Source organism: Crocodylus siamensis, chromosome 4 (assembly GCF_052110815.1).
Source record: "Crocodylus siamensis isolate JL-2025a chromosome 4, ASM5211081v1, whole genome shotgun sequence".
In the NCBI taxonomy this organism is placed as follows: Eukaryota; Metazoa; Chordata; order Crocodylia; family Crocodylidae; genus Crocodylus; species Crocodylus siamensis.
This window is the reverse complement of record NC_143398.1, coordinates 3,560,182-3,587,876: the sequence shown is the minus strand read 5'-3', so window position 1 is coordinate 3,587,876 and position 27,695 is coordinate 3,560,182. Positions and strand designations below refer to the sequence as shown.

The 27,695-nt window shown below is 45.4% G+C and overlaps 1 protein-coding gene across 4 annotated transcripts in view; it reads right to left on the bottom strand.

Moving 5' to 3' along the window:
* Positions 1–2,503: 2,503 nt before the first annotated feature.
* The window catches only part of STRIP2 (striatin interacting protein 2), a 41,395-nt gene continuing 16,203 nt past the window's right edge, over positions 2,504–27,695 (bottom strand). For all 4 annotated transcript variants that reach the window (XM_090041486.1, XM_090041487.1, XM_090041488.1 and 1 more), the window contains 10 exons: positions 26,289–26,352; positions 25,743–25,814; positions 25,002–25,076; positions 23,938–24,035; positions 23,141–23,267; positions 19,870–19,970; positions 17,465–17,531; positions 9,523–9,627; positions 7,193–7,397; positions 2,504–4,670 (listed from right to left, as the gene is read on the bottom strand). In XM_090041486.1, the coding sequence (XP_089897612.1) occupies positions 4,420–4,670; positions 7,193–7,397; positions 9,523–9,627; positions 17,465–17,531; positions 19,870–19,970; positions 23,141–23,267; positions 23,938–24,035; positions 25,002–25,076; positions 25,743–25,814; positions 26,289–26,352 (1,165 nt within the window). In that variant the 3' untranslated portion in view covers positions 2,504–4,419. The remainder of the gene's footprint in view (positions 4,671–7,192; positions 7,398–9,522; positions 9,628–17,464; positions 17,532–19,869; positions 19,971–23,140; positions 23,268–23,937; positions 24,036–25,001; positions 25,077–25,742; positions 25,815–26,288; positions 26,353–27,695) is intronic.

Genomic DNA, 27,695 nt, shown 5'->3' with positions numbered 1-27,695 from the left:
TTTTACAGATATATAATAGCCCCAATTTTAGTATGCATCTTCTTATTACACATCAAAGATAAAAGATCAGACAACTATAACATGCACATTATTTTTGTGGGCAATTAGGATACAACTATTTGTATGTAAATAGTTGCTACACAAGTCAATCAGGGCATAATGTGCACCACAAGTGAGGTAAAGACAGCTTAGTTCTTTAGTCATGTAGTAGTAGTAGTACTTATACTGCATTTCTACTGAAACCCAAGTACTTAATATGACTCCCATTACTGTAGTATCTGAACACCTTCATCTAAAGTTTATTTGTTCTCACATCTGTCAGAGGGAAGGAAATGCTATTATCCTCAAATTCTGCAGGGAGGGAACCAAGGCACACCACAACTCTATGGGGGAACAGGGAGTTTTAACACTTGTAGACTAGCTCCCTAAAATCTGGACCATCTTGGCTAAGTACAGAGAGTCAAAAAGCCCAAGGCTGAATTGATTCAGTCTTTACAGGCTGGTTTAAGTCACAAGAGATTAAACTGAGAAGCAAGTGACAAACATTCACTTTGGATTTAGGAAATGCAGCCACACGCCTACAGTGGCTCAGGCCAAGAGCCAGGGCCACTAGGGCATGCCTGCCTGCCGGCCACTGCTGAAGGGCAGGGCCTGAAGGCTTTTCCCCACTCCCTGCTCAAGTGGAGGGGAGAGCCTGGGGCTAGCATGCTGAGGCCGGGGGAAGGGCACTTTAAACCTCCCACCAGTGGTGACGTGCACCCCGAGAACACTGGTGCACCCCCTGAGAGCCAGCGATCCCACCGACCGGGGAAGGGTTCCCCTGCAGCTGATTGCACCGGGTTCCTGGTCGACCCTCCCCCACCCCCGGTCACTGACTGGCTGCTGGGGGGGGGCGGGGAGTGTCCCCCTGAGTCAGGAGGCACCAGTTGCCCATGCCCCCCACCATGGCCTGCCTGGGCAGGGGTACAGTGCCTGCTAGGCTTCTGCTCCTCCCCCCGCTCCAGGGGGGGTGGGAGGAGAAAAGCCCCTGCCAGGCTATTTCCTGCTTGCTGCTGGAGTGGAGAGCGTGGCAGGGAAGCCTGGGAGGGACTGCCCTCCCCAAACTAACCCCAGCTGAGGTCTGGGGCCAGAGAGGGGATTTAAACCCTCTTCCCCAGCTTAGTGTGCTGGTCCTGGGCTGGGGCATGGCTACGTCTCCTGCTCTCTGCTCGAGTGGGAAGCAGGGTTCGGGAAGTAGAGGCAAGAGCCTGAGAGGGACTGCACCCCCCAGGCAAAACCCAGCTGGGGCCTGGGGCCAGAGTTTGCCTAGGGCGGGGGGGGGGGGCAGCAGTCCCTCTCAGGGTGTTGCCCCCCCTGTGCTCTGCTCCCTGCTTGGGTGGAGAGCAGGGGGTGTGGTCACACCCTGCCCCAGGACCAGTGCACTGAGCCAGGTAAGGGGTTTTAAACCCCCAGCCAGGCCCTGGACTCCAGCCAGGGTTTGCTTAATGGGGGAGGTAGTCCCTCAACCCCCTGCCCCATGCCCTGCCTGCTCTGGTCTAGTGGTGAGTGGGGAATAGCTTGCCAGGGGCTGCCGTGCCCCTGCCAAGCAGACCCTGGCTGGGGTCCTGTGCTGGTGGGAGAGGGGGTTTAACCCCCTCCCTCCCCCCCCTCCACCTGAGCCTGCTGGCCCATGCCCCTGCCCTCTTCACTCCAGCAGGGACCCCCCTGCCGGCAGACCCAGCTGCGGTTCCCAGCCTGGTTTCCCACCCTGACCCCCTGTCAGCCAGCCTTCACAGCTCCGGCTAGGGAGCAGAGGGGTGGGGCCAGCCCTGCTCTCTGCAGCAGACAGCAAAGCCCAGCCCAGGGCTGCAAAGCATCCTGGGATGCTGGGGGGCTGTGATTTAACTTGAACCAGGAAGGGATCTGGGACAGATGTTTCATAAACCAGTTTGACCTAAATCAGTTAAATGTGATGGAATCGGAGCGTGCTCCATCCACTCCATGCATTGACCTGGTATTCCAGTGCTTCCAGGACCGGTGCAAAAAAACAGAAAAAAAAAAAAAAAAAGTGATACTACATTCAACCAGGTTTATCTTCAACCAGTTTCAGCCATTCTGAAACTCGTTTGTGTGCCCTGAACACATTTAAACCAGTTTCTGATCACTTAAACTGGTTTATGTATAACTTCTGTCCCTAGCACTTTTCTCTACAACTCGCTTAGCTCAGTTATTCATATGGAAGTTATTCACTCTCACTCCTAATTTTGAGGCACATGTACAAACACCGGAGGGACACTATATATCAAGTAATTCTCTCTCTGCTCCTCTGTTTGATTAGGCCTCCCTAGAAACATCAGAACAAAATGTCCAACCTCTCAGGCTGCACCAGAAAGCCCCTCCAATACTGAAAGATCGGAGGCAGAAAGAGAAGAGAAGGCTGGCTGCAGGTAGGACTGAACAAACCTTGCATTTTCACAAAAACATTTGCCATTTTTCTTCTAACACTTTAAGGAAATGCACACACTTTAAAAGTCACTCACTTTATTTTTGGACACAAAATGTGCTTAAGAAGTGAACAGATTTACTACTGCCATCTTGGAAAAGTGCCTTATTCAAATCATACTAAGAAACATTCTTAGGCTAATTCCATAGCAGTGAACAGACATGCCGTCATACTACGTGTGGTCTTATTGCTTGTGTTCTTGAAATGCAGCTAGCATTACAGCCTAATTTATAAGAAGTTTTGCCTGAAATACACAGGTGCATGCCTTGCTTCTTTGACAAAACTGTTGTCAGAAAGATTAAACCTAAGACCTTTGCTGTCCAGTACTTAGGGGCTCTGTAGAGTAAGCTCAGTGTCCAGGCACTGCTGCTATGACAACTTCATTGCTTTTATAAAGCTCCTCTTGTGGCCCTTGTGTGAAACTTTTATTGAAATGCCAAGGATTTTACAAGCCTAGGCCAAGTGTCCAACTCATTCAGTAGTGTGGCCATTAACTTTAAATATACTGGACAAAGATTTCACTCCCAAATGCATGGTTATAACAGGCTGAGGGAAGACTGTAACACAGGTTTAAGCTGAGGTAGAATCTGCCTGAAGATTTTAGCCTATGAAACCATGAGCTGTCCAAGCAGAGGAAATCATGTATAATGCATGAAGACTGAGCTTCCTTTTGAAACTTATAGGCTGCAAAGTCTGATACTCTGCTTCATCTTGACAATGAAATGCTATCCCATCCACTTACCACCTTTAGGATAGAGCACAAAGACCAGCTCTCCCAAAACACCACAACAAAAGAAAATCTTGTTTCACAAGTCAAAAGGGTCACTTTTGGCAAGACATTGTATTTACTGTCACCTTCATGGCCAAAAATGGAAAAAAACAACAAACTGGTAATCTAATGGATTGCAGTAATTGCCTTCCAGTAAATAGCCCTGATGTGGTTTCTTTCTTGCAAGGTACTGGAAGAAAGAAAAATCCTGGAAAATTAACTGGATACCCATGATAGATGAGAAAAAGAATGCTTTACATGGCAAGTCTTAGTGTCTAAAATGGTAATTTCAATCTGGGCTCACTCATATATAAAGTAGAAAGGGTCCCAGGCACTCTTAGCTCTTTTATAGCTCACATATTGTAGTCAGGCAGCTATAGTTAATATTCATTTAACTTTATTACAAAAAGTTAAGTGAATGCAGTGATAGATAAAAGAATAGTCATGAAGAAAAGTATGGAAGTAACAGGCCTGGTGAATCTGGCAAGATTGGCAGTTCTGGAAACAGAAGTTTTCACAGAATGGGTTGTACAACACAAGTAGCAGCACTGCGGTTCCACCTCCAGAGTTCAGTTATCCATGAGCCTCTACTGAGGTCATCACATAGTGTTGGTTACTATTTACTTTTGATCTTTAGAGGCATTAGTAACCAGGGTGTCTAATCTACGTATTGATGGCAAGACGAGCAAGTGAAACCATTCAGCACTACATAGGGCAACCGGGCAAGACAAACCTTCCACAGGGAAGCTACTTACACAGCTGACTTATACACGTGAACCAAGCTCAGAAGAAGCCAAGTCACTCAAGCCTGATTCTGATCTCTGTTATACCTGTGTAAATCTGGAGTGAACACCAATACAATCACTGTTATTACTCTAAATTGTAACTGGTGTGACATCAGAACCTGATCTGTGCAGGTCCATTTATATTGATGGTTTTTAAAAGGTGCAAGTGAAGGGATGGGAAGGTCCCTAAAAGTTTTAAGATACCACGTGTGTGTCCAGGAGGAGGGGAGGTGGGGGTCTGGATAAATAAAAAAAGCAACTTTCTTGTTAGCAAGTTCTGCCCCCAGACTTAAGGACCCCCAGTCATAACTGGGGTCTTCTTTCCCAGATAGTAGCACCTTGTATCCTTATGGAGACAGCATTTAGTTTGGGTAATTCTCTTATCACTGATAGTGTAGCAACTCTTCCCAGCGGATAGGCTGAGAAAACACCTCTCTCTCTAGCCACAGTTCATAGGAGTAATGGAAATCCTCAGGGAGCTCCAACCGCTGTCCAAGCACACTCTGCAAGCAGTTGTCCACAGGCACAAACTCAGAGTCCTGTGGTTTATCGTATCTGCGGTTATTGAAGGCTTCGATGTTGGCTCTTAGCGTGCATTCTTCAGCTTGGAAATCCCACGGTCTGGCATCAATATCTGCACACACAAATACGAGAAAATCATTCTCCCTCTCTGACATGGGATAAGGTTTAGAAGAAATAGAGGGTTGTGACCTCAGGATAAAGCGATATGGCTGAGCTGGTCAAATTCACAGCAGTGACTACAAGAGTTTCTTCCAAACCAGTTCATGCATACATTAGAGGTTCTTTTCTATGAAGTATAATGCTACAATTATAAAGCACTAAAAAACTAAGCATTAAAGTTAAACCAGAAGTAAAGTTTCCTGGACAATCTTAACTCATACCCCTTCTGTGTATGCATTCTGATATCATATAACACTGACTACTTTTCAAAACAACCTCACCGTTCTTACTAAAAGATAGAAAATGAGAGATTTTACATGTCTGATTACAGAAAGTTTATAAGTCAATGAAAACAAGGTCTCTTAATGAGAAATATTAGGCAAATTTAACTTCAGACAATGTTGTGCAATTAATAGCTGGCTAATAGCCACGATATTTCAACCACGTAATGTTTCTAGACAACATCACTCAAATTTCCTGGTGTTCTGTTCTATAAGAAATACTCATTCTCCATGGTACAGAGGATTCCTTGAACAAAAAAAAAATCATCTCAATAGCTTTTTAGGAGGAAAAACCAGATTTAACGAGTTCAGTAGGATCTCAGACTGTATACAGAGGACAAAAATAAACCTTCTCATGGGAAAACATTTCCAGGTCTTGTCTGAAAGCTGGAGCACTTATACAGTAGACTGACAGACTGTCTAGATCAGGATGCAATGTCTGCTAAGTAGTGAACCATGCAATCAAGTATCACATAATGCTGATGCTTAAATCTCCGTCCCTGGGGGAATCTGGAACTGGCAAAATGCCATTTCCCATTACAGTCTTAGAAGTGTAAACCAGGCTGAAAGATGGGAGCAAAATAGAGAGGGAGAAGAGGATGTTTTTGTCCAAAGGGGGCACGAGCAGAATCAGTGGCCCACCTGATCCAAGTCAACATGGTTAAGGCACATCAGCTAATGGCACAAGAAGGATCAATATGGCTAGCATCACATCTTGCCACCTTGACTCACCCTGCCATCACACCTGGGTCAACAGAAGGCTGCTTTTCACACAAGTGTGGAGCAAGGCTTAAACTCACATCTCAGGGCGCTTGTACACGTGACACCATTACCAGGTACAGTGACTAACACATTACCTTGGGTGGCTTAACGGCATCACACTGTACACGTGCAGCAGTTCTGGGGGTTTTAAATAAGTTTGCAAGGTTGCAAACTAAACTACATCATGATATAATTTAGTTTGTAACTATGTGCTGCAGCTATTAGTCAGCTCTTCCACCGACTGGGCGAGGTGGGCAGGCTTCTGCCTTCAACAGGCACCTTGGCTGCAAACAATAACAGCATGGTGTTCTGCTGTTGCTATCTTTGAGCAGTGGGCGTACCTACATTGTCCAGGTTTCCCAACACAGCCAAAAATGAAATGCATGCAATAGCTGCATGTACTCTGCATCAGAAATACTTCCAGCTCCTGTCTTTATTCACTTTAAAAAGCAATAAGCAAGTGGAGAAAAGACTATGTCATGGTAAATCAGTTGAGAGAAGCATTAAAATAAAAAGGTAACTTTTGTAGTCTTTACATTTGGGATTTTATTGAGCTCTACAGTGAAATTAGATTAATGAGGGGTTTTTTCCTTCTGAATTAATGCAATACTTATTATATGGTTCTCAGAAGTGCAGCAGGAAGGCTTTAATATAAACCCATTTAAACTGAAATTAAATACCCTAAATGTTTAAATCACCAATATCTCCAACAACAAAGTCTAAAATATTAAGCCTACATTTCTTGATAGTGACCCATTAATACATATTCCTTGATGCTGCAAGCACTATCTGATGCTTGACTTAATCCTCATTAGGAAATTTAAGCACAATGGGTACCATTTAAGCTTTTAGGCCAAGTACATTATTCAAGGCAACAATGCTCCTACCCCTTTAGCGGGGCCTGGGATTCAGGTTAATGTGCTCACCGAAAATATCCTAAGTATACAGAATTTGTAGCCAACTGCATCACTTTTGTTTGTGATAGTCACACTGTGGTGTTGTGTTGTCTGTCCTATTTCAGAAAATACGGACAAACTGCATCACAACAGTGACAGGCAGGCAGACCCCAGGCCAAAACACAGCCCATGAAGTGTGTACAGTTAGCTTATAACTGCCTTTATTTCACAGAAAGGACCTGCAGGGGCTAACTCAGGTTTTCGCACCCTGGCCAAGTTCACTCCTGCAAACTTGGTGCACTCTGAGGCAGAGCTTGGTTGCTTAATGTCTAAAATGATCTTAACAGTAGACAATGTTGTACCGGTTGAGCTGGCACTGAAATTCTGATCCTATAGTTCCTACTGGATCAGCCAATTGCTAGTGCAGGTCTTTGCAAGACCAGGTTGGTAAAGCCCGATTTGCAGATGAGGCAGAAGGTGACAAATGACACATGCATTGGCTGCAAGCAAGGAAGTGCCTGCCTGCCAGTACTTACCATTGCCATAAGCCCAGTCATCGTTCATGCGGTGTCGCACTTTCTGATAAATGGCAGACATGGTTTTCATGTTGCTCTTTCTCCATTGGCGTCCCAGGTATTTGGTTTGGATCTTCAGCAGCTTCAGGACATACAGCTGCATCATGGCCTGCTTCACCTTCAGAGCTCGTTTTAGGATTGGGGCCGATTTAAAAACCACCAGCATCTATCGACCAACAAACCAACATGACTGGTTCCAGTACCTTCTAAAACAGTTAGGCACCCATAGGCCCTACTGACAAGTGTGGTATAAAAAACATCCCTATTCAATTTTTTTCCCCTGTAAAGTACAGCAGATGAGTGGAACAGTAGGAGAAAAACCCTGGTCCTACACCTTGTTCATGCTCCCTTTCAGCCTCCGCTCTCTGCCCCTGTGCGACACAGGATGCCGGACCTGTGAACTGACCCTGTAAATGGCAGTTCTCATGAGCAGAGGTGGGGGTAGAAAATGGGCATTATGGACTTCATTGTTCTGCAGAAGATGATTTATGTTGGGGAGCAGACTTGTAGACTGAATCTTAATATGAACCAACGTGAAGGAAGACAAATTAGGAGCAACTTCAGAGGACTCCATTGTGCAGGCAGCCAGAACAGAACCCAGAAACAGAAGGCTTGTTCACCGTGGTAGATCACCACCCTGGCAAAAACAAGGAAAGGGAGATGGGGCAAGATGGGAGCAGAGCTCAGCAGGTTTAGATTACAGTGCCCCCAGTCTGCTGGTCTTATTTTATCGGCTCACTGCATTGCCTACCACGTGGTTGCTTCTCTCTGTCCTTTCCCTTCTAAACAGAGCCAAGCACACACGTTTAAGCACCATCTCCCAGTTTCTTGCATACACGTTATTGTAGCTGACTTAAGGACATAGCTGCAAAGCATCAGGGAGGGTTATGTCACTCTGAATAAGATAGCTTGGATAACCAAAGCAGTACAAGTGGCAGGGGCGCTTACAGACTCAATCAGAGAAGTACAGCCTGAGCTTTTGTGAGCCTGACCTCATTTTACCAGGTACTATGAAAGGATTGCACAGAGCATGTACTGAAGAGAGTGATTTGAATACAAAAGACAAGGAAGAAGGGAGAGGTGAGCAAGTAATAAACCCATAGGGACAAAGTTAATTAGCCAGAGTGGACAACTACGCTAACATGATTATGCCACTGCCTGTATCAAAGCTTGCTTGCTAAGAACTTGCATGAGTTTCTCTTCATAGCCCTGTGTTGTATTGTGAGCAAGGAGCAACAACTAGAAGCCCAGGAGCCCACCCCTGGGATGGATTGCTGAGCTCTGTAACCTAGAACAGGTGGATATAGGAGCGGGCCAGAGAACAACACAGAGCTCTACAACTAGGCTGCTCATGAAAGAAGATCAAAGGGAGCTGGGATATGCTTATGGAGGGGATACAGAAAGGGGAGTCAAGCAAGAGGGTGCAATGAGTGTCATTATGCTTGCTGTCCTCAGGCTGCAAAGCAGAATGGAGCATGTTTGGTTTTCTCATGCTTCTGGGCTTTGCTGGTTGCCACATGGGGCCAGGAAGGAATTTCCTCCTCCTGTTGCTACAGGTGTCGTGGTTTTTATCCACCTACCTCAGAAGAATTGAGTGTTGGTATCAGCTAAGGCTGGTGATGCTGACTAGGGTGTGCAATGCTCCTGCTGGGACTAAACCCTGCAGGTTCTTGCTTAGATGATCTAGCCCCTCCACTCAGGGTCAAACCACATTTGGGATCAGGAAGGAATTTTACCCCTTGGTCATATGCGTGCGTGTGTGCGTGCATGTGTGTGTGTGTGTGTGCGCGTGTGCGCCCTTTTTTTTGTAGCATGAAGCACAGCCCTCTTCTTTGGATCTCTCAAACAACACTTGCAGTGGTAGGTCACTGACAACCCTCATCCACCCGCTTTACCTGTGGCAGGTTAGGGTGCTTTTGGTATCTCTGGGTGATATGACTTATAATTGCGTGACAGGGTTATTTATGTAGTTTTAGGAATAGGTTAGACAAGGATTTGTAGGGGATGGCTTGAATAGGGACAATCCTGTCTCAAGCAGTGGGTTGGATTAGATTACCTCCATCTGGTTCTATGATATACCCTAAACATTTTCTTGCCAAGGACAAGATCTGGGGAGAAAAACAACTTTATCCTCACTTAATACCAAACAACTCTTGGACACAGAAGGCTGTCTTTGCTACAAAAAGAACGAGCAGATATAACCTAATAACCAATATGTCCCATCAAAATGCTAGTAAACTCACAATAGGATTTCTGAGAGAGACGGCTCAAACCACCATGCACCAACTCACCATTGTCCTAGAATGTTTCCACTTGGTCAACTTGTTGAGGATCCTCAGCAGATTAATGCAGGAAAACAGGTTTCTCCAGCAGAACTGGTTGTTATCTCCAGTTTCCTGCCAACAGACACAGGGAGAAGTTCAACGCACTATTCCTAGAGGTAACATTTATGGTGGCATTTGTAGGAGTACTGGTATTGGACACTATAGCTCCTTCATCTGGGAGAAGAAACACTCTGTTGACAAGCTGACAGATTCTGGGAAGCCACTCTGAAAATCCTGCTGATGACATTTAAGATGCATTTGGTGCACATGCTGAAGAGAAAGGAGAGAGACAAAAGCAAGCAGGCGAGTGCTATTCCACCAAGAGAGCGATACGCTGTCGATTCACATTCATTGTATATACATTTCATAGACACTGAATTACAGCCTGATAACAACTGTTATTTATAGAATCCATTTTATTACTTATATGTATCAATGTTTGCCTCACCACAAGTGTAGAGGGTCTTTTGCAGATAACTAACATAGAATTGTAACAAAAGGATGACGAACAACAGCATGGGCTATGGTAAGAGGACGTTTCATGCCACACAAAGATTCAGTACAGATTTATTAGATCTGACCATGGACTGCACAGAACCAACATTTCAGGTAGGCACCCACCAACTCCTATCTGTGTAGGCAGCTTCCCTTTCCCCTCCAGGTGGAATAGCTATAAAACATGTTCACATTGGGTTAGAGGACCACCATATTTTATACTGACTTTCATCCCAAAAGATTTCCAACAATACCGGTACTCAGAAAACAGTAACACTGAAACAGTCGGTTCTGGAGCAAGGGGTAACTGCACAGCAACCAACCCATGTGCAGCATGCTTCTTGACCAAGGAAGAGAAGACATTTTTGGCTGAGAATACAAGGGCAAAACCCACATCTGAGAAGCTCTACTGGATTTCAAACCATGCAGGGAGATTGTACTTTCATTTTTAAGATTCTGCCTGAAGGAACCACAAACAGAAATTTTATGGATCTTAAAAGTTGTCTATTGTCACAAAAAGACAGGCAGAGTCAACCTGACTGGGGTTGCAATTCTTGATATTCTATGGATTTCTTTGCTGAAGCTCCCATCCATCCTCTCAGGCCTTTTTTCCCCCCCAGTAATACCTATGTGAAACATTTAAAGCTGACTAAAGCTACTCCAAACTTCATACAGAAATATCCCCTATGACATTAGCTTCTCTCTCATCCATCTTCCTCATGTACAGTTTGGGTGAGATAAGCTCCCCAGGGCATGGACCATTGCTCTCTGTTTGTACCCTGCTGAGCACTTGGTTTGGTGCTTAATAAACGATCTGCTGCGGGATATCAGAAATGAGCATCAGTAAATGTATAAAGCCATTTACATTTGCATTGTTGAGCAAGTTATATTGACAGAAACACTTAGGAACCCACAATACTCTGAAATCTGTCATCAGCCCCAGCTTCTAGGCACTCTCATGAGGGCAAGCTTTGAGCAGTGATGGAAAGATGATACACAAGGGAACAGTTTCTGTCAAAACTCATAATCTGAGCTAGCCTAGGTCTACACAGGAAACTTGAACAGGCAGAACAGTGTTAATGAGGTCTTCAAAAAACAAACAAAGTGCCACACTCGCTGCTAATTACTGTGCTGGCATTACTCATATTGTACACAGGCAAGAAAGTGCTTTGAGCCAGGATAACTTATTTCAACTGTTAAACACCATGCCAGGAAAAAATCACTTTTTTGCCAACAAAAGAAGGGTCTTCATGACAGCTTCACTGCTTAAAGGTGTAGAGGCAAACCTTCTCTAGTAAAGACTAGGTTTTAGTGGTAACCCATGGATCAAATCAACTAGTGTGTTTCTACCTAGGCCAATGAATTGGTCTCAAGGAGTGACCTTGCTCGCAAAGTACTGGTATTCTTTCATTACAGTGCATAGTACTAGATGGTATCTTCTAAAGATCTCTATGTTTTTCCTTTTTCATGCCCTGTAAACTCTTTCAAGTTCTCAATCAAACAGATTAAAAATGAACAAACTAGAACCTCCCCCAAATAACGAACTCTAAAATGATTAGCCATTCAACAGCCAGGTGGATTGCTTTTCATCATTCTTATTTTCAGTGGTACAGTGTAGAACAAGCAAGTCTTTGCATCTCGCTTGCAGAAGGAGCTGTTATCCAATAGGCAATGGGCACTTCCCCTGGGAATTGCACTGCAAAACATACTCCTGCTCTCTCCAATTCCTCTAATGATGAAAGATTAAGCAAGGTTCAGCCCTGCTCTTTTCTCTGTTTTCACAAGAGACCAAAATAGCGAGTCCCACATTCCCTTTCTGACGACACTCCAACCTCACTACTTCCTATCTTTTATGGGATCCCTAGAGGACCCTGCCTTCTGTCTGTTTGCTCAAGAAGAGGGGAGACCCCCCCCCCAACTGACCCACACCACTGTAACATTTCATTTGTAGGCTTTTATCCCTTAAAAATAATTATTTTTAACAATAATGATCCAAAAAGTTAGAGAACTGTTCCTGCAAAAGCTGCCATTTTTTCAGAAGTCTGAGTTGTCACATCTTTCTATGGAGACACCATCCATGGAAATGGGATGGAGATGTATCATATATTTGCATGTATTCTATCCTCTGCAGGATTAATTTTTGCTCTCGCAGGACATCGTAGAACTGGTAAGTCAGCCAGGAAACATGAAATTACTACTAAATAACCCTGTCATTGACCTTCTCAAATCAGGGCATCGCTGAACGAGAACACTTGCTGCTACATGCATAGTGAAACAGTACTGCACCCCCCACCCTGACGCACCCACCCACACCCACAGAGTAAGCTGCCCTAAGCCCTTTTTTGGGAAGGGTGGCGTACAAATATAATAAGTATATAAATAAAACTTATCCCCGTAAGAAACATTGGAACATGCTTACTTGCTGAAAGGAATGAAAAGGAAGGTGTCCTAGTTTTATTACAGGGCTGTAGGTCATAGCCATGTTGGTCTAAGGACACAAGCAGACGACGTTCTTTGGGTAAATCTGAGCTCTTTTATTTGGCCAACTAAATAGTTGGAAAAATTCTTCTTAGCAAGCTTTCGTGACAAAGAGTATTTATAGAAGAAGAATTTTTCCTACTTTTATTTTTACTTTTTAAAAGCTATCATGAATGCTGTCTCTCTCTCATTTTAACTCCACTGTCTCGCAGAGAAGAAGCCATTGTAAGAACCCTGTGGGGTGGAGAAGGAGGAGAGAGAGATCTGCAACTATTTCAAAAAACATCTGGATATCTTTCTTGCTGGGATCACTTGATCCCAGCTGACTTCCTGCCTATGGCAGGAGGGGCTGTACTCGATGCTCTCATGAGCTCCCTTCCAGCCCCCAATGTCTATGAAATCTATGAAGTGACAGAAAAAATATCCAGGTAGTTTATGCCCATACTTAGAGGAAGGGAAAAAATGGCTTTAGGTTTAACTTAGAATGAGAGATTTGTTGTTGAGTATAATATCTGCCATCCAGCTCAGTCATGGAGCTAAGTCAATAAAATTCAGAAAAAGGAAACAAATACTGAAACTTGGTTAAGTAGGAAGGTGTTCTAGTGCAACTATGTAGCACGACTAGATGCCATGAAAAAGGAGCACAGGATCACCCCACACCTGCCAGCTATTCCAAAGACTTTACTAGCACATTTGCCCTTTGAGTTTCTCCACTTCTTAAATTTCACTGAATGGCTCCTTGTTTTTACAGTATGAGATAGTAAGAAAAAGTCCACAATCTCTCTCTAGACCATTTGTCATTTTGTGCACTTTTATTACACTCCCTCATTCAATCTTCTTTCTAAAAGTAACAATCCCAGGCATTTCAATCTCTCTCCATACAAGGGGTTTGCCCGGCCTCTGGTGTCTCACCACTATTTTCCGCACCTTCTCCAATTCCGCATTATGTTTCCGAGATGGGATGACCAGTTCCATCTACAGTACTCTGGATGATGCTGGAGTATTGTATCGAGGCTACACCATTCATTGACGTAACAAAATTAGATCTTCAGTTTTATTTCCTACCACAGTCCTTCTACATCTTAAACATCTCACTTGCTTTTTTTTTTTTTTTCCCCCTCAAATGCAGCTGCACATCGAAGAGAAGGTTCAGGTCTGTTTCTTTGATCCAGTTAATTTAGAGCTCTGTAAAGCACATGAGTGCTTGAGTAGCTTAAAAAAGTTTCCTTCCTATATGTATTGATGTGTACTTGTCAATCTTTGGTTTTCAGTTTGCCATCATGTTGTGGATTTGCCTTGATTAGGTCTCTAAAGGTGCTCACAATCCTTCCTGGTCCTGATTAACTGAAGTAACTGCGTGTCCTCTGTCAGGTATCCAGGTTGTAGCTGTATTGGTCTAGAGGCAAAAGGAATCAGCACTTGTGGTAGAGGTAATATCTCGTATTAGATCAACCAGATTTTTGCAAAAAAAAAAAAAATGTTTCTAATTGCAAGCTTTCAGGCACAAGCACCTTCCTCAGGCATAGGAGAAGTGATTGTAAAAGTTCTATCCACTGGCTCTTCTTCTTCCAATACATTACATACATATTCATGGCAAAACATAATATGAAATTAATGACACATGACTTTACCTTTCCTGAATCCATGCTAATAAGACCCTGTCAGTTCATGGCCTTTCAGGGCTTTTGCTATTCTGTTTTTAAACGATTGATTTAATGCATTTGCTAGGTGCGCTCTTTTCTCAGATTGCCACTAGGATCTTTAAAAAGTCTCAGTAAAGATTTGCCAAGTCTTTTATAATAATGGCTTTTGTTTTTTAAAGGAAAGCTTAGACATCATTGTTTGCAGCTCATCTACTTCACAGTCAAGCTCCTTCAGACTCTTGGATGGCCAGGTGACACGCTGCATTTCAATCAGCACTGCTTCTTTTGGCAAAGAGGGTACCTCATCGTTATTGCCAGAAAAGAGAAGGTCCAGAACTGTATTTTCCCCAGCATCCTCAGGAGTGAAAACCCATGCAAGGAAATCAATTAGCTTTTTAGCAACATCCTTATCTTTCTGCATCCACTCCCTTTAACTTCATTGATCCAGCGAATCCTCTGCTTCTGAAATGCTTAAAGAATCTCTTTTTCTTTGTTTAGCATTACTTATTTGCCCTTTGAAGTCCATCCTCCTTAACAACTGCTGTAACTTATGCTACTACTTATTGACTTCACTAGTTAGATTTCTGACTTTTGAAGGGACTTACGTGGCTTAGTCTCTCAAAAACTTCCCATGAACTAGAAATGGTTTAGTTGCTGTCTTCCAAATTCCCTTCCTCTCAACATTATAGATACATTCTGAGAGGTTATTGCTGACTTTCTTCATAGCATCTAATGTTATTCTTTAGGCCCTTTTTATCTCATCTCCTTTTCTAAAGTTGGTCATCTTACCAGACATGGAGATTGTGCTCTGTCTGCCCCACGGACATCAACTTTAATTATATATTGTCGATATTGGAGCTGTAAGTTTTCAGGGGTGGGGAGTGGAGAAGGGAGGGAGATCCCTGAAAATAGTCTGCATCTGTAACCACAGCTCAAACATGTCCCTTCATCTGCACCTGACTATATATCACTACAACTGTTGACAGGCGGTGTCCAGCAGTTAACTACTGATGGTAAAGTATTGGAATAGCTGCAGGAAATGGTTTGGTCCAGTGGGCTGAGTTTGTGACTGAGTGCCAAAAGACCTTGAATTCCAAGGCAATAAACTTGGGGGTCATGACTGACCACGAGATGAACATGAGCCACAAACGTGATACTGCAGCCGGCAAAGCAAAACAAAGCTCTGGCTTGCATCTACTGACGCATCTCAAACAAGACCCAGGAAGTTGTTCTCCCGCTGTACTCAGCCTTGGTGAGGCTACAGCTGGAGTACTGCATCCAGTTCTGGGCCCCACAATTCAGAAAGGATGCGGAGAAGCTTGAAAGAAGAGAGCCATGCGCATGATCAGGGGGCAGCAGAACAGGCCTTATGAGGAAAGGCTGAGGGACCTGGGACTCGTGCACCCAGAGAAACGCAGGCTCAGAGGTGACTTGGTGACAGCCAAGTACACAAGACTAAGGGGTGTGCATCAGGATCTGGGGGAACATCTGTTCACCAGGGCACCCCAAGGGATGACAAGGTCCACCACTCACAAACTCCTCGAAGACTGTTTTAGGCTGGACATAAGGAAAAACCTCTTTACTGTCCGAGTCCCCAGGCCCTGGAACAAACTCCCCCCGGAGGTGGTGCAAGCACTGACTCTAGATACTTTCAAGAAACATTTTGATGCTTGTTCTGCTGGGATCCTTTGACCCCAGCTGACTTCCTGCCCCTTGGCCTGGGGGGCTGGACCTGATGATCTTGTGAGGTCCCTTCCAGCCCTAATGTCTATGAAACGCTGTGTTGTTTGGGATCTCCACATATCCAGGCCGGATAACATTCCTGGCCACTGGCGGGGAGGCTGGAGGGACAGTCCTGTAATATTTCCATAGCGTTCCACAGCACTTCAAATGGAAATGAACAAAGCCGGCAGGAGTGAGAAGATTTCACCACTAGGTGTCACTGATAACCCAAACAAAGTGAAACGGAGGTCGTTCAGGGCTGGCTCCATTCACACACAAAATCTGGCCCGTTGTGAAAAAGTTTCACTTAAATGCTGTTAATTTCTTGCAGTCTTCATTTTTTTCTTTAAAAAGTTGGACTGTTCATGATATCAGTTTTCCATTCAATACAGACTTTTGTTTCATTTTCACCTGCACTTTAGGTGAAGCATGTAATTATTTTAGCTCCATCTGCCAACTTCTTAATTTATGCTTGAGCGTGAGCAATGGCTGTGCAGCACAGGCTTGAGAACACTGTTATTCCCTTGTCTTCCTTTTTTTGCACTGCAGCAACAGCTTCAGCTCTTTGAGTCCTATACCAACAGTGGCCATTTGCTTTTGCACCACAGAAACGGAGTTGGAAAGGACCTCAAAAGTCACCTATCCGACACAGATGTAGGATGTACTGTTCTTCAGTCAGCTCAGCCAGGTGGCTACCTATCCGCCCTCCAGACCATGATACCTGCCGGACGCATTTAAAACTCATTAGATGTTAAGGGGGGAGAGTTTATTATTAGGTGCTCACGTACTCTGATGTTTGCATAGCAGAGGCATTGAAAAGCAGAATGTGATATTTCGGCCCAGAGAATGCTTTTTTTCTTCCCTGATAATGCTAACTATGACAATGCAGAGCAGATTCGAGGTGACTGACTGAATCCCCAAAGGGTTTGGAAAGCAAGGATGCAGGGAGTGCTGACCTGGTGCAGCTTCAAGAAAAGAAACCCGCTCTACTCCTCAACGCCAGAAATTCTTCCACTTTCCTCCCCGCCCATCACTGAGTTCACAATTCCTTTATCCAATAAGCCACCTTCTGTGTTTCAAGGGTTAAAGGCCATCAACTTTGGAGCCTAAATGACCCCTCAGGGTATATCTGAAGTGACTGTGACTGCAAATCTCTCATAACGCTTCATCAATAGTATGGTATGTACGAAACCCAGGTAGATGGGGCAGTCTGTAAATGTTCAGACTAAGAGCCTTAGGGAAGGAACAGCTGTTTTACCCTCTTATTCTGAGCAGCGTCTTACAAAATGCTAGTACCAAACCAAGAGAAAACCTGGCAGGGAAGTCTGGCTGGGAAAAGCCCAGTAGGCACTATACTGTAGGACACACCAGATCCCCCAATCCAACAGCAGAACAGGAGCCGGGATAGAGAAGGATGGGTGGTGGTGGTGGTGGGGAGTTTAAATACTGAAAAAAAAGTTTACTTTAGAAGGGATGAGGGTGGGAGGGAAGAGAGACAGTCCTTCGTCCGCTCCATCAAAATACAGACCTACTGCAACATCTGTAACAAGGATTATTTCCACTCTCCTTACCAGGCTTTCTGCTGTGAGCTCAGGCAGCTCATGAACAATACAGTATGGATAATCCAGGACAGAGATGCTGCAGGAGACAGAGAATAGGGGATGGTCATTAGGCAGTACATCAGTATTAAAAACAGCTTTTTTTAAATCATTACATTACATTTTTCAATCACCCCTAAGATCTCCATTCCCAGCGCACGGATTAATTACAGCTGGCATGGACAGGACTGAGCAACTTGGACAGGCTGCTGAGTTATGGGACATGCCCAGGAAGTCAGCTGCTGTTTTAAATTCAGCCAGGGCTTTGCAAACATTTTCAGAGGCTGAACCACACCTTATCAGAAGGTTTCAGAGGCACCTGCCTTTTCAGAGTTGCACAAACTATCTCATGAGTCTGTACCTCTGCTAATGGATCAGTTATTTTTCTAAAGCATATCTTGAGTGCTCTAATAATGACTCAAGGGACCCAGATCCATTAAGCCATGACATACTAGCTTTTAAAAAAACGAAACAACACCCCCCCCCCCTTAGGTTAAAATAAGAGATTGGGCAAACTGATAACATCAGGGAAATTCGAAGGGAAGGAACTTTGCTACCACCTCTATAGAACCGATCACTTTCATATAATTAGCCCATGAGGAACAATAAGAGTATTGACCACCTCCTGGAAGACATGCACATCCCTAAAATGGGTAAATCATATAATTCTTGTGATTCTTTCTATCCCCTTACCTTTTGATGCTTTTAAATCCAAGGAATATTTAGAAGAACTGAATTGCTGTAACTATGACTGAGCCGGTGCAAATTCAGCATAAAAGTCCAAGACTAAAAGACCCTATAAACCAATATTACTTACTGTACATAGTCTAGCAAGTTCATTTTAAACTCTTGCTTGTTCCCTGATGATTGTATTCCCTGATGTTACTATCCATGTTCAGTGGTTTGTGATCTACATTACTAACTTGCTCTTTTACCACTTAAAAATAGGGAGGTGTCCAGGTGGTAAATTTCAGGCTTAACATATAACAAAATGTGCTTGGATTTATGTTTGCCCCGGAAGTACTTTTGTCGCAGGGTTCACACCACGAGTTAATGAAGGAAACTTAAAAGAATGAAATTTTCCATGTCCAAGGACAATGTTTTAAGGTTTGCAGACCCAATGGGAAAATAAGATTTTGGTAATAGTGAAGGAAAGACATAGTAACATGTATTTTTAATCATTCTTATATATGTGCATAAGCATGCACACACACACACACACACACGTGCGTGCAGCTCCCCTCCCCCTGACAGACAAACTTATGGGCGAGTAACTCCATGAAAAAAATCAGTGCACTATACTAGTATTAGTCCAGGTTTACATTTGTGTACGGGCTAATGAATTCATGAAGAGAACACATTTTTAGAAAGAGATACTGTACATTAGTCACCAATATCTGACTTAACATCAATTCACTGGGTGTAGGGGGAGGGAAGGAGGAGGTGAAACACTGGAGACCACAAACCCCATGCCAAATGCCTACACATGTTTGTGATTTTTAACTAACAGCAGAAAACTGGGATTTGACCTGTTCAGAGGTTAATGTTTTGTTTATTGGGTTTCACCTACGATTTCTGGTTCTTTAAAAGAATGGAGTCCAAATAGTAAAGAAACAGTCTTTAATTAGTCAGTTCTGTGCAGACAGTGGCTTTCCATCTTCAGCTCTCTCAGCAGAGAGAAGAACATTAACCTATTTCTTTTCATTTCATATCTATCCACAAACAGCGCAAGAAGCTAGCTCATATAACCAACTGAAGAGCAATAAAAAATCCTGTCCTGACCCTTCTCTTGGGGTCCCCAAGAGAAAAATATTGCCTACCATTCTGCCATAAATATTGTGCATGTCACTGCCCTTTAGGTGTGCTTATAATAAAACGAAACTACCGTCTCCTGTTTCCAGGTGCTAGCAGGTGAGTTTAGAAGTTGAGATTCGGGCTTTTGCAGAAGGATCATATCATATGCATATGTAGCCTTAACCTTTTATTCCCCATGCTGTATCATGTGCATGTCCAGATGTGGTGTACAGGGATTTAACTAACGAGCTCAGTGTCTCAAGGCACAAAGCAGCATAAAAGTCTTCCTACTTAAAGACCCTGGTCAGCCAGCAAAAGTGTAGAAATGTTCTTGCAGGTATTTAAAACCAAGCGGTCAGAGGCAGGAGAGATGAACAATAGGTTCAGAAGGTAAGAGAGGCCCAGGAGATCACTCTAGCCAGCACCGGATTGTTTCCCTCTGGCAGATCATTTAATGCTTCATCCAACCTAGAACATAACCCCTTACAGCTGTTTCACCGCCCTCACGCTGCGTTCTCTTCGTACGAAGCTGTAACTTGCCAACGTCCCCGGAGGAAAAGGCACCGCTATAAAACGGGCTATACCTGTTTTTGGCAGTGATATACGACATGATATTCTGGTTGAAGAACTTCAGGATCAATGGGATGCAGTTGGCAAACACCAAGTGCTGGGACACATACTCAAACTGAAAGAAAGAGGTGAACACATGGCATTAACGGGAGGGAAAAAACTGAACACAAAGGTTTCCTGGGTTTTACAGCAGACGCTCCAGCTGGTCTCACAGACCTCTTCTCCTATGCTTCCCATTTTGCCCTTTACCAGTAATCCCTGTAACTGTGGGGTAAAATGCCACCTCATCTGTTGTGCCAGTCCTTTGCAATACCTTATTTTTTTTCTTTCTGTGAAGCGCTAGCTCCAGCCCTTTACTGAGAAACATAGTAATATTTCTTTTGTACCTGCTTTTGCATTTCTCTCTCCCTGTTAAAACATAACCTTCAGTGTCCCAGAAATGTAGCTTGTAAAGAATACAACAAAGCTCTGTTGTACCAAATATAACAAAAAGAGGCATTCCTCTGCTTATCCCAGCTCTGTCATCTTCTAACCCACAATTTATCGAAGAAATAACCTTTTATTTCTTTTAAACCCGCTTTCAGTGCTAAGTTACTGCTAATTTGGGGAAGTGGCGATTTATACGCAAAGAATGCTTAGCCCATCTCAACCTTAGCATTTGCTGATGACACTAAGATGTGGGGGGATGTGGGCACACTGGAAGGATGCAACAGGCTACAATCAGACCTAGACAGGTTACAGGGGTGGGCAGATGAGAATAGGATGGGTTTCAACACAGACAAGTGCAAGGTGCTGCACCTCGGGAGGAACAACCGGCACCATACCTACAGGCTGGGGAACTCCCCTCTTGTCAGCACGGAGGCGGAAAGGGATCTGGGGGTCATCGTTGACTCCAAGATGAACATGGGCCGGCAGTGTGGGGACGCGGTCAGGAAGGCCGACCGCACCTTGTCCTGCATCCACAGATGCATCTCGAGCAGGGCCAGGGAGGTGATCCTCCCCCTCTATGCGGCACTGGTCAGGCCGCAGCTGGAGTACTGCGTCCAGTTCTGGGCGGTGCACTTCAGGAGGGATGTGGACAGCATGGAGAGGGCCCAGAGGAGGCCACCCGCATGATCGGGGGCAGCAGGGCAGGCCCTACGAGGAGAGGCTATGGGACCTGAACCTGTTCAGCCTCCACAAGAGAAGGCTGAGGGGGATCTTGTGGCCTGTTATAAACTAGTCAGGGGGGACCAGCAGGCACTGGGGGAGTCCCTGTTCCCCCGAGCACCGCCAGGAGTGACCAGGAATAACGGTCACAAGCTGGCAGAGGGGAGGTTTAGGCTAGACATCAGGAGGCGTGACTTCACGGTCAGGGCAGCTAGGGTCTGGAACCAATTTCCAAGAGAAGTGGTGCCGGCTCCTACCCTGGGGGTGTTTAAGAGGAGGTAAGATGTACACCTTGCTGGGGTCGTTTGACCCCAGTACTCTTTCGTGCCATGGCAGGGGGTTGGACTAGATGATCTGCTCAGGTCCCTTCCGACCCTAGAAACTATTTCAAGTGCCACGACTACTCGGGTGTTCAGATACCAGGAGCTAGCATCCTAAAGAGCTTTATAAGCATTGCTGTATTCATCCCTGTCTGTATCTCGGTCTCCCCCGACGACTCCGTTTCTCAGAGAAGGACACGCAAGACACAAAGGACTTATTCCAGGGTCATACAGCAAGTCAGCAGAGCCCAAAGCAGAGCTAGGGCCTTCAGACTCCTGCCCCAGCCTTGACGGTAGAGGGCAGGGGTAGCCCTGGGGAAAAACACAATGCAAGAACGCGGAGTGACCAACAGCTGAAGGAAACTCCACGGGATCCTTGCAGACTTAACCAAGGGATGCTCCCTTTTACTCATCTAGCAGAACTGCTGGTCTCTTTTGCAGCCTCCGCCACATTAACTGGAGGGAGAAGCAAAAGGGGGTTGGCTGGGAGAATCCCCTCAAAAAGACCATGTCCCATCTACCGTCTGGCCATCAGCTAGCAGGCTGAGCACACTGGAAACCCGAACAGACTCATTTCTCACATGTGATTGATCTACTGTTTGCTGATCAGTCACAAGCAGAGTGAAGATATCCAGGGCCAAGGGATAGTCCCTTTACAGTGGCCCGGCTCTCGTACCACCTTTGTGGCCCAAACGCTGCAGCAGTCTGTTGCACTCTACAAAGCCCTTGCCTCGTATCTGGCTCATCAGTCACACTTGTGGCTCAATCTGATCTCAGGTACTGGACGCTGCATTTAAACAAACCTTAATGGGTTCTTTAACCTAGATCCAGGACAAAACTCTGGACCTTTTAGTTTTAAGTGCATTTAATTGCTGTGGAGGTTTCTGCTCTGGTTTGCAGAGATGTCCTGGCTTTCCAGATGTGGATGATGCAAAAGGCAATTGAGTGACTCCTCTACGGCTAAACAAAATGCAAGCTCTGAACCCAGGAGCCCCTTAGATCCTGTTTCTGTGATGGCCCAATAACATGCAGTCTCACAGCACAGTGAAGACAGACAAATGAGGACATGACCTTCTGTGCCAGGATGAGAGAGGGGAACAAGCAGCAACACAGTAAGGGGGCACAAGGGACTCGCTGTAGAGAGGAGCCAGATCATAAGATGCAGCACATTAATGTTCGTAATAAAACAGGGTGGACTGTGCCGCAGGCTAGACGCTGGAGCTGTGCATGTGGGAAGCTTTCTAAAGAAGGAAACCAATAAACATCTGGTATGCAGAGTGCTTCAGTACGGGGCCAGGCTACAGCCCAATCGAATATTTAAACAGCATTGGTAATAAGGGAACCTTTTAACATGGTTACGACACATTTTGGCCCAATTTATACACAAAGCCAAACAAAGCTAAAACGTAGTTAGGACTGTTGTAACTAGTTCTCCCCAGTGTAACTGTAGTGTAGACAAAGCCTAAGAGGGGTCTGTCTAGCCTCCTATCCCTTTCCCATTTCTGGCAGAGATGCCATCTCTTCAGGCTGGTTATACAGGGATTCAACATGAAATATTCACACTGAGGTTTGTAATGAGATTGGAGGTATTGCCTTGTGGAAGTGACCCCAGAAAAAACACAGTCCAAGACATCGATAGCTTCCTTATCCAGTGCCGTACCACTAATGAAGTTATACCTTGGGGCTAAAACTCATCTCTGTCAAAAACCAGCCAGCAGCTGTTCACAGGGGAACAGTGCTAAGAGGAGGTTTCTCAAGAGAGACTAACCAGAATGAATCTATATTTGTCATACGCTTAGCGTTGGAGAAAACCCACCTGGTAGATGTGGTTCAGTTTGAAATGTTTCAACAGCAGCAGCAGCAAGGCTGAAATGCTCTTCACAATGATCTCTTTGTGTCTGTTCACATCAATCCCCAATTTCATGCTCTGAAGAACTGTAATTCTGGTTTGGAAGAAAAAGAGGATGGAATGGGAGAAAACCATGTACGAGTAGCAGCAGTGGGCTGGAGTGTCATATTTATGGTTTTCCTGAACTCACTCTTTCTACAGAAAGGCTGCTTTCGCTGATAGTCACGGACTCCTGCTTCCACATACAGATCAGCACCACTAAAGCGGACTATAGAAGAGACTGAATGCCCTGTCTGAAGAGCGTTTCAGCAGTTTGCTGTGGGAGTTAAATTGCAATGAAAGGGACTCTTAAGAGACGGGAAAAATGCCTGTTGAATAATAACAAGCTTTCTTCCTTTTGCTTACTGGTTCATTTTGACATCTGGCCACGAGCAGTCTTTTCTCTTGTGCTGTATTCTAGCCACAAGACACTTCCTTTCCGACTCGGGACAGGTGAATTAGCACGGGCTGCTTCTTCCTGTCATAGTGTAACATGGCCATTCAAGTTAATAGGGCACAAAGGCAGATGTGGCACAGCCTGAGTGCTGAAAAGGTTGAAGGTCCAGAGAAAAAGCAAACACTTCCATGAAGACAGTAACTCCTCTCTCACGTGTAGGCCCTGCCTGGTCTCAAAAACTGGAAATCTCTGCCCGTCTCTAAGCCCCAGATCACTACCGTCACCTACCACTGCTGCTGAAACAGCTGCCTCCCCCTCATGCACTTACGGCATCTCCTCGGGCAACACGTCTGCCAGGATATTGATAGAGTCAGTCTTGGCTTTGGAGGTGGGAGCCGCAGCCAGGAGGATCTTCAGCAAAGCGATCTATAGAGGGACAGAAATTTCACTGTGCAACAACTCAAGAGGAGCAAGAGGGTCCCTTTTAGCTGACCAGATGGACCTGCAGCCTGAAGAGCTCAGATACTGCTAATACCGCAGGACACAAGCTCCATTTCTTATGAAACCAATGGAGCGGCAGTAGACCTCTACGTCGCTCCCCTGCAAGGAAGGCAGCATGATTCTGGGAACTGCCAATGGCTTGCAGACCCTTTCACAGAAAGGCTCCCTGTTCGGACTCAGCCCGACGTGGCTACCAGACTGCAGCCCATATGAAGGCACATTAGAGCTCAGTGCATTAAAGCCCATTTCCTGGCATGATTAGTTGTCCTTCTCACAAACCACAATCCTGGTGGCCCTATGGTAGCCTCAACAGAGAAGATAGGAGCTGAATGGCTCCATACTCCTTTTTACCCTCAGAGGTGGCCCCTCTAGGTCAGAGCTGAAGCATATTTAGAAGGATGCCTGATGTGACAATCTCCTAAATAAACTCCAGGGCTCTCAGTCCTACTTACAAGGAGAAGTTGTAGGAACTGGGCTTATTCAGACTGGAGAAGAGAAGATTGAGGGGGGATTTGCTAGCAGCCTTCAGCTCCCTGCAGGGGGGTTGCAAAGAGGATGGAGCTGGACTGGTCTCAGTGGAGGCAGATGACAGGACAAGGAACAAGGGGCTCCAGTTGCAGCAAGGGAAGTTCAGGTTGGATATTAGGAAGAATTTTCTCACTAGGAGGGTGGTGAAACACTGGAACAGGTTACCTAGAGAGGTGTTGGAGTCTCCATCCTTGGAGGTTTAAGACCTGGCTAGACAGCCTTGTCTGGGATGATGTAGTTGGGGCTGGTCCTGCTTGGAGCAGGGGTTGGACTAGATGTGACCTCCTGAGGTCCCTTTCATTGCTAATTTTCTAGGCAGTGAGCTCCTGACTCATGCACTTCTGGAAAAAAATACAGCCTTACCATATACTGGGGAAGATTGTATAACATCGCCCGATACAGGATCTCACAAGCGGTCTCCTGAACCTCCTCCTCCCCCTGGAATGAGACAGACATTGGGTACAAGGAGGGGGAAAAGGCTGCAATTCAACCAAACCACCAAGATATGCTGGACAGGCACAAAGTCCACTTCAGGGAAGCGCGAAAACTGAAGCCATTCTCCACACTTCTATCAGGATGCTGCCTGGCTTATCAGTATGCCTGCTCTGGCAAGTATGATTGGGGACAAATTCTGAGCAGGTTTTTGCCTTAAAACCTGGATAGCCAAAGTACGTCCTGAGAATCAAAGGAAAATTGGCAGAGTCGATGATGCAGCTGTCATCTTTCATACAAAAATACAGCCTGCACCAACTGTGGGCTTCAGCTGACAATGCACCATCTTGAGTAGCCAGGTCACTTAGGCACTGCATCTTGGCACCTGTAGCTGTTGCACGTTATATCCTTATATCGAAATGGTCAACTGTTTCCAAGAGGAGAGTGGTTGTTCTCAATCCTATAACAGGCAAATCTGCCCTGGCCCTGAGGCCCCTGCCAGGGTCCCAAAGGAAGCCCCGCTTTCTAGACTCATGTCACCTCCAATCAATCCTGGTATGGACACATGCAGCACATTCACGCCATGGTAAGGAGGTTAAGCAACAGTAACACAATCCTTAGAAACCCATCCATTTATCCATGCAGCAAAGAAGGAGAGCGGTGGTTTCTTACCAAAGACATGGGACACTTCTCTAGCTCTTCTTCATTCTTGATTTGTATATCCGAGATGGAGACATATTTATGCTGGCAAAAGACATGAACAGAAGCAGAGTAACACTATGACTGAAACAGAAGAGACACCATGTGCAATGAAGAATGCTGATCCCCCTCGCCTTCCCAACCGGAGCAGAGATATTTGGGTTAGATTTACAGGCGATGCCAGGAGAGGTCCTCACAGCTGAGAGACTCCACCCCTGCTTTTGGAAACTCCTATAACCTTGAAGTACATCCCCCACTGCACGGTCAAAAATCATTTCAGTTAACGTTGAAGTGCAGACACCTCTGGAGCGCTCCACACAAGATAAGGGGGATAGATGAAGGGCGCTGTATCCAGTTGGGACGGAACTGTGCACCAGTTCTCACCCCAAAAGATGGCTGGCATCTCAGTATTGCTGAACTTACTAAATGGGAAAAGTTATAACAGTGCAAGATATTCAAGCAGCTTCCCGTCCCACAGGCTGGGTCAAAAAGGCTGAAGGTGAAGAGCCATTGTATTACCTGCTTTAAAGTCTTCACGCTTTCATGGATGGGCCGTGGTAACCCAATTAGGGTTTCTGTGTCCCTGAAGGAGGGAAAGAAAGATGAGAAGTACAAACTTGGTGAGAAAATGTAGATTTAAACATGTTTCCCTTCAGAGTAAAACCAAGAAAGGAACTTGTCAGGTGAGCAAAATCCGGATGTGTTGGGACCTCAACAAGAGGAGATGTTTAAATGTGTGAACATAGCTAAATGCAGGCTGAAATTCTGTCCTGTGTTACTGAGACACAAGATAACAGCAACTCAGACAAGGGGAAAAGGAAGGGCAGTCGCCAGCTCTACTCCACAGAGCTCCACTGGTTCATTCCTGACCCGGGTGGGCTACGTCGCTGACCCGTCTGCATTTCTTCATATGACATCTAGTTATTACGTAAAAGTATTTCATGCCATTCAGGACCAGAAGATACAGCTTAGCAACATGGCGAGGGTTGCCAGGCTCTGGAGTGGGCTCCAACGGAGGTGGTGCTCTCCCCTACCTTGGGGGTTGACAACAATTAGCAAAAATGGTCCAGGGGCTGGAGCACAGGACTGGTGCGGGAGGCTGAGGGAACTGGGCTTATTTAGTGTGGAGAAGAGAAGACCGAGGGGGATTGAATAGCCGCCTTCACCTCCCTGCAGGGGGGCTGCAAAGAGGATGGAGCTGGGCTGGCCTTGGTGGGGGTAAGGAGCAATGGGCTCACGTTGCAACAAGGGAAGTTGAGGTTAGATATAAAGGAAAACTAGGGGAGGCATAAAGGATTGGAAGAGGTTACCCAGAGAGGTGGTGGGTTTCTAAGGCCCAACTAGACAAGGCTGTGGCTGGGAGGATCTGGTTGGGGCTGGTCCTGCTTGGAGCAGGGGTTGGACTAGATGCTACTTCCTGAGCTCCCTTCCTACCCTCACTGTCTACGATTTAAGACCATGGACCCAGTCCAGATAGCAAGTCAACCCTTCTGCTGTGTTTCTCCTTCCTTTGCACTGCTCTGCCACCTCCCCACCCGTCCGTCCTCCGCGACTCTTCCCATATTCCCTCCATTCCCTCATTAAGAGAAAGAGAAACAAAAGCGCCCCACAAATCTGCAGAATACCAAGACGCTTACCAGTCCTCATGAAGACCTCTGGCTTACACCAGATGTCAGTTTATCCCACGTGCTCTATTTCTTCTATTAGACTGTGAGGTGTTTGGAGCATGATCTGCCTCTTAGCCCACACCTCTGAAATGCCGGGTACAATGACATCCTGACACTAACTGGGATCTCTTAGATGCTCTCCTAAGCACGCACTCGACCGGCTGACTCGAGAACACTGATGCCGCAGCACTAGCAGCTCCCAGCAGCCAGGTGTTGGTTCAGTGGCAAGAATTAAGACAGGATTTGTTCGTAAACCAGC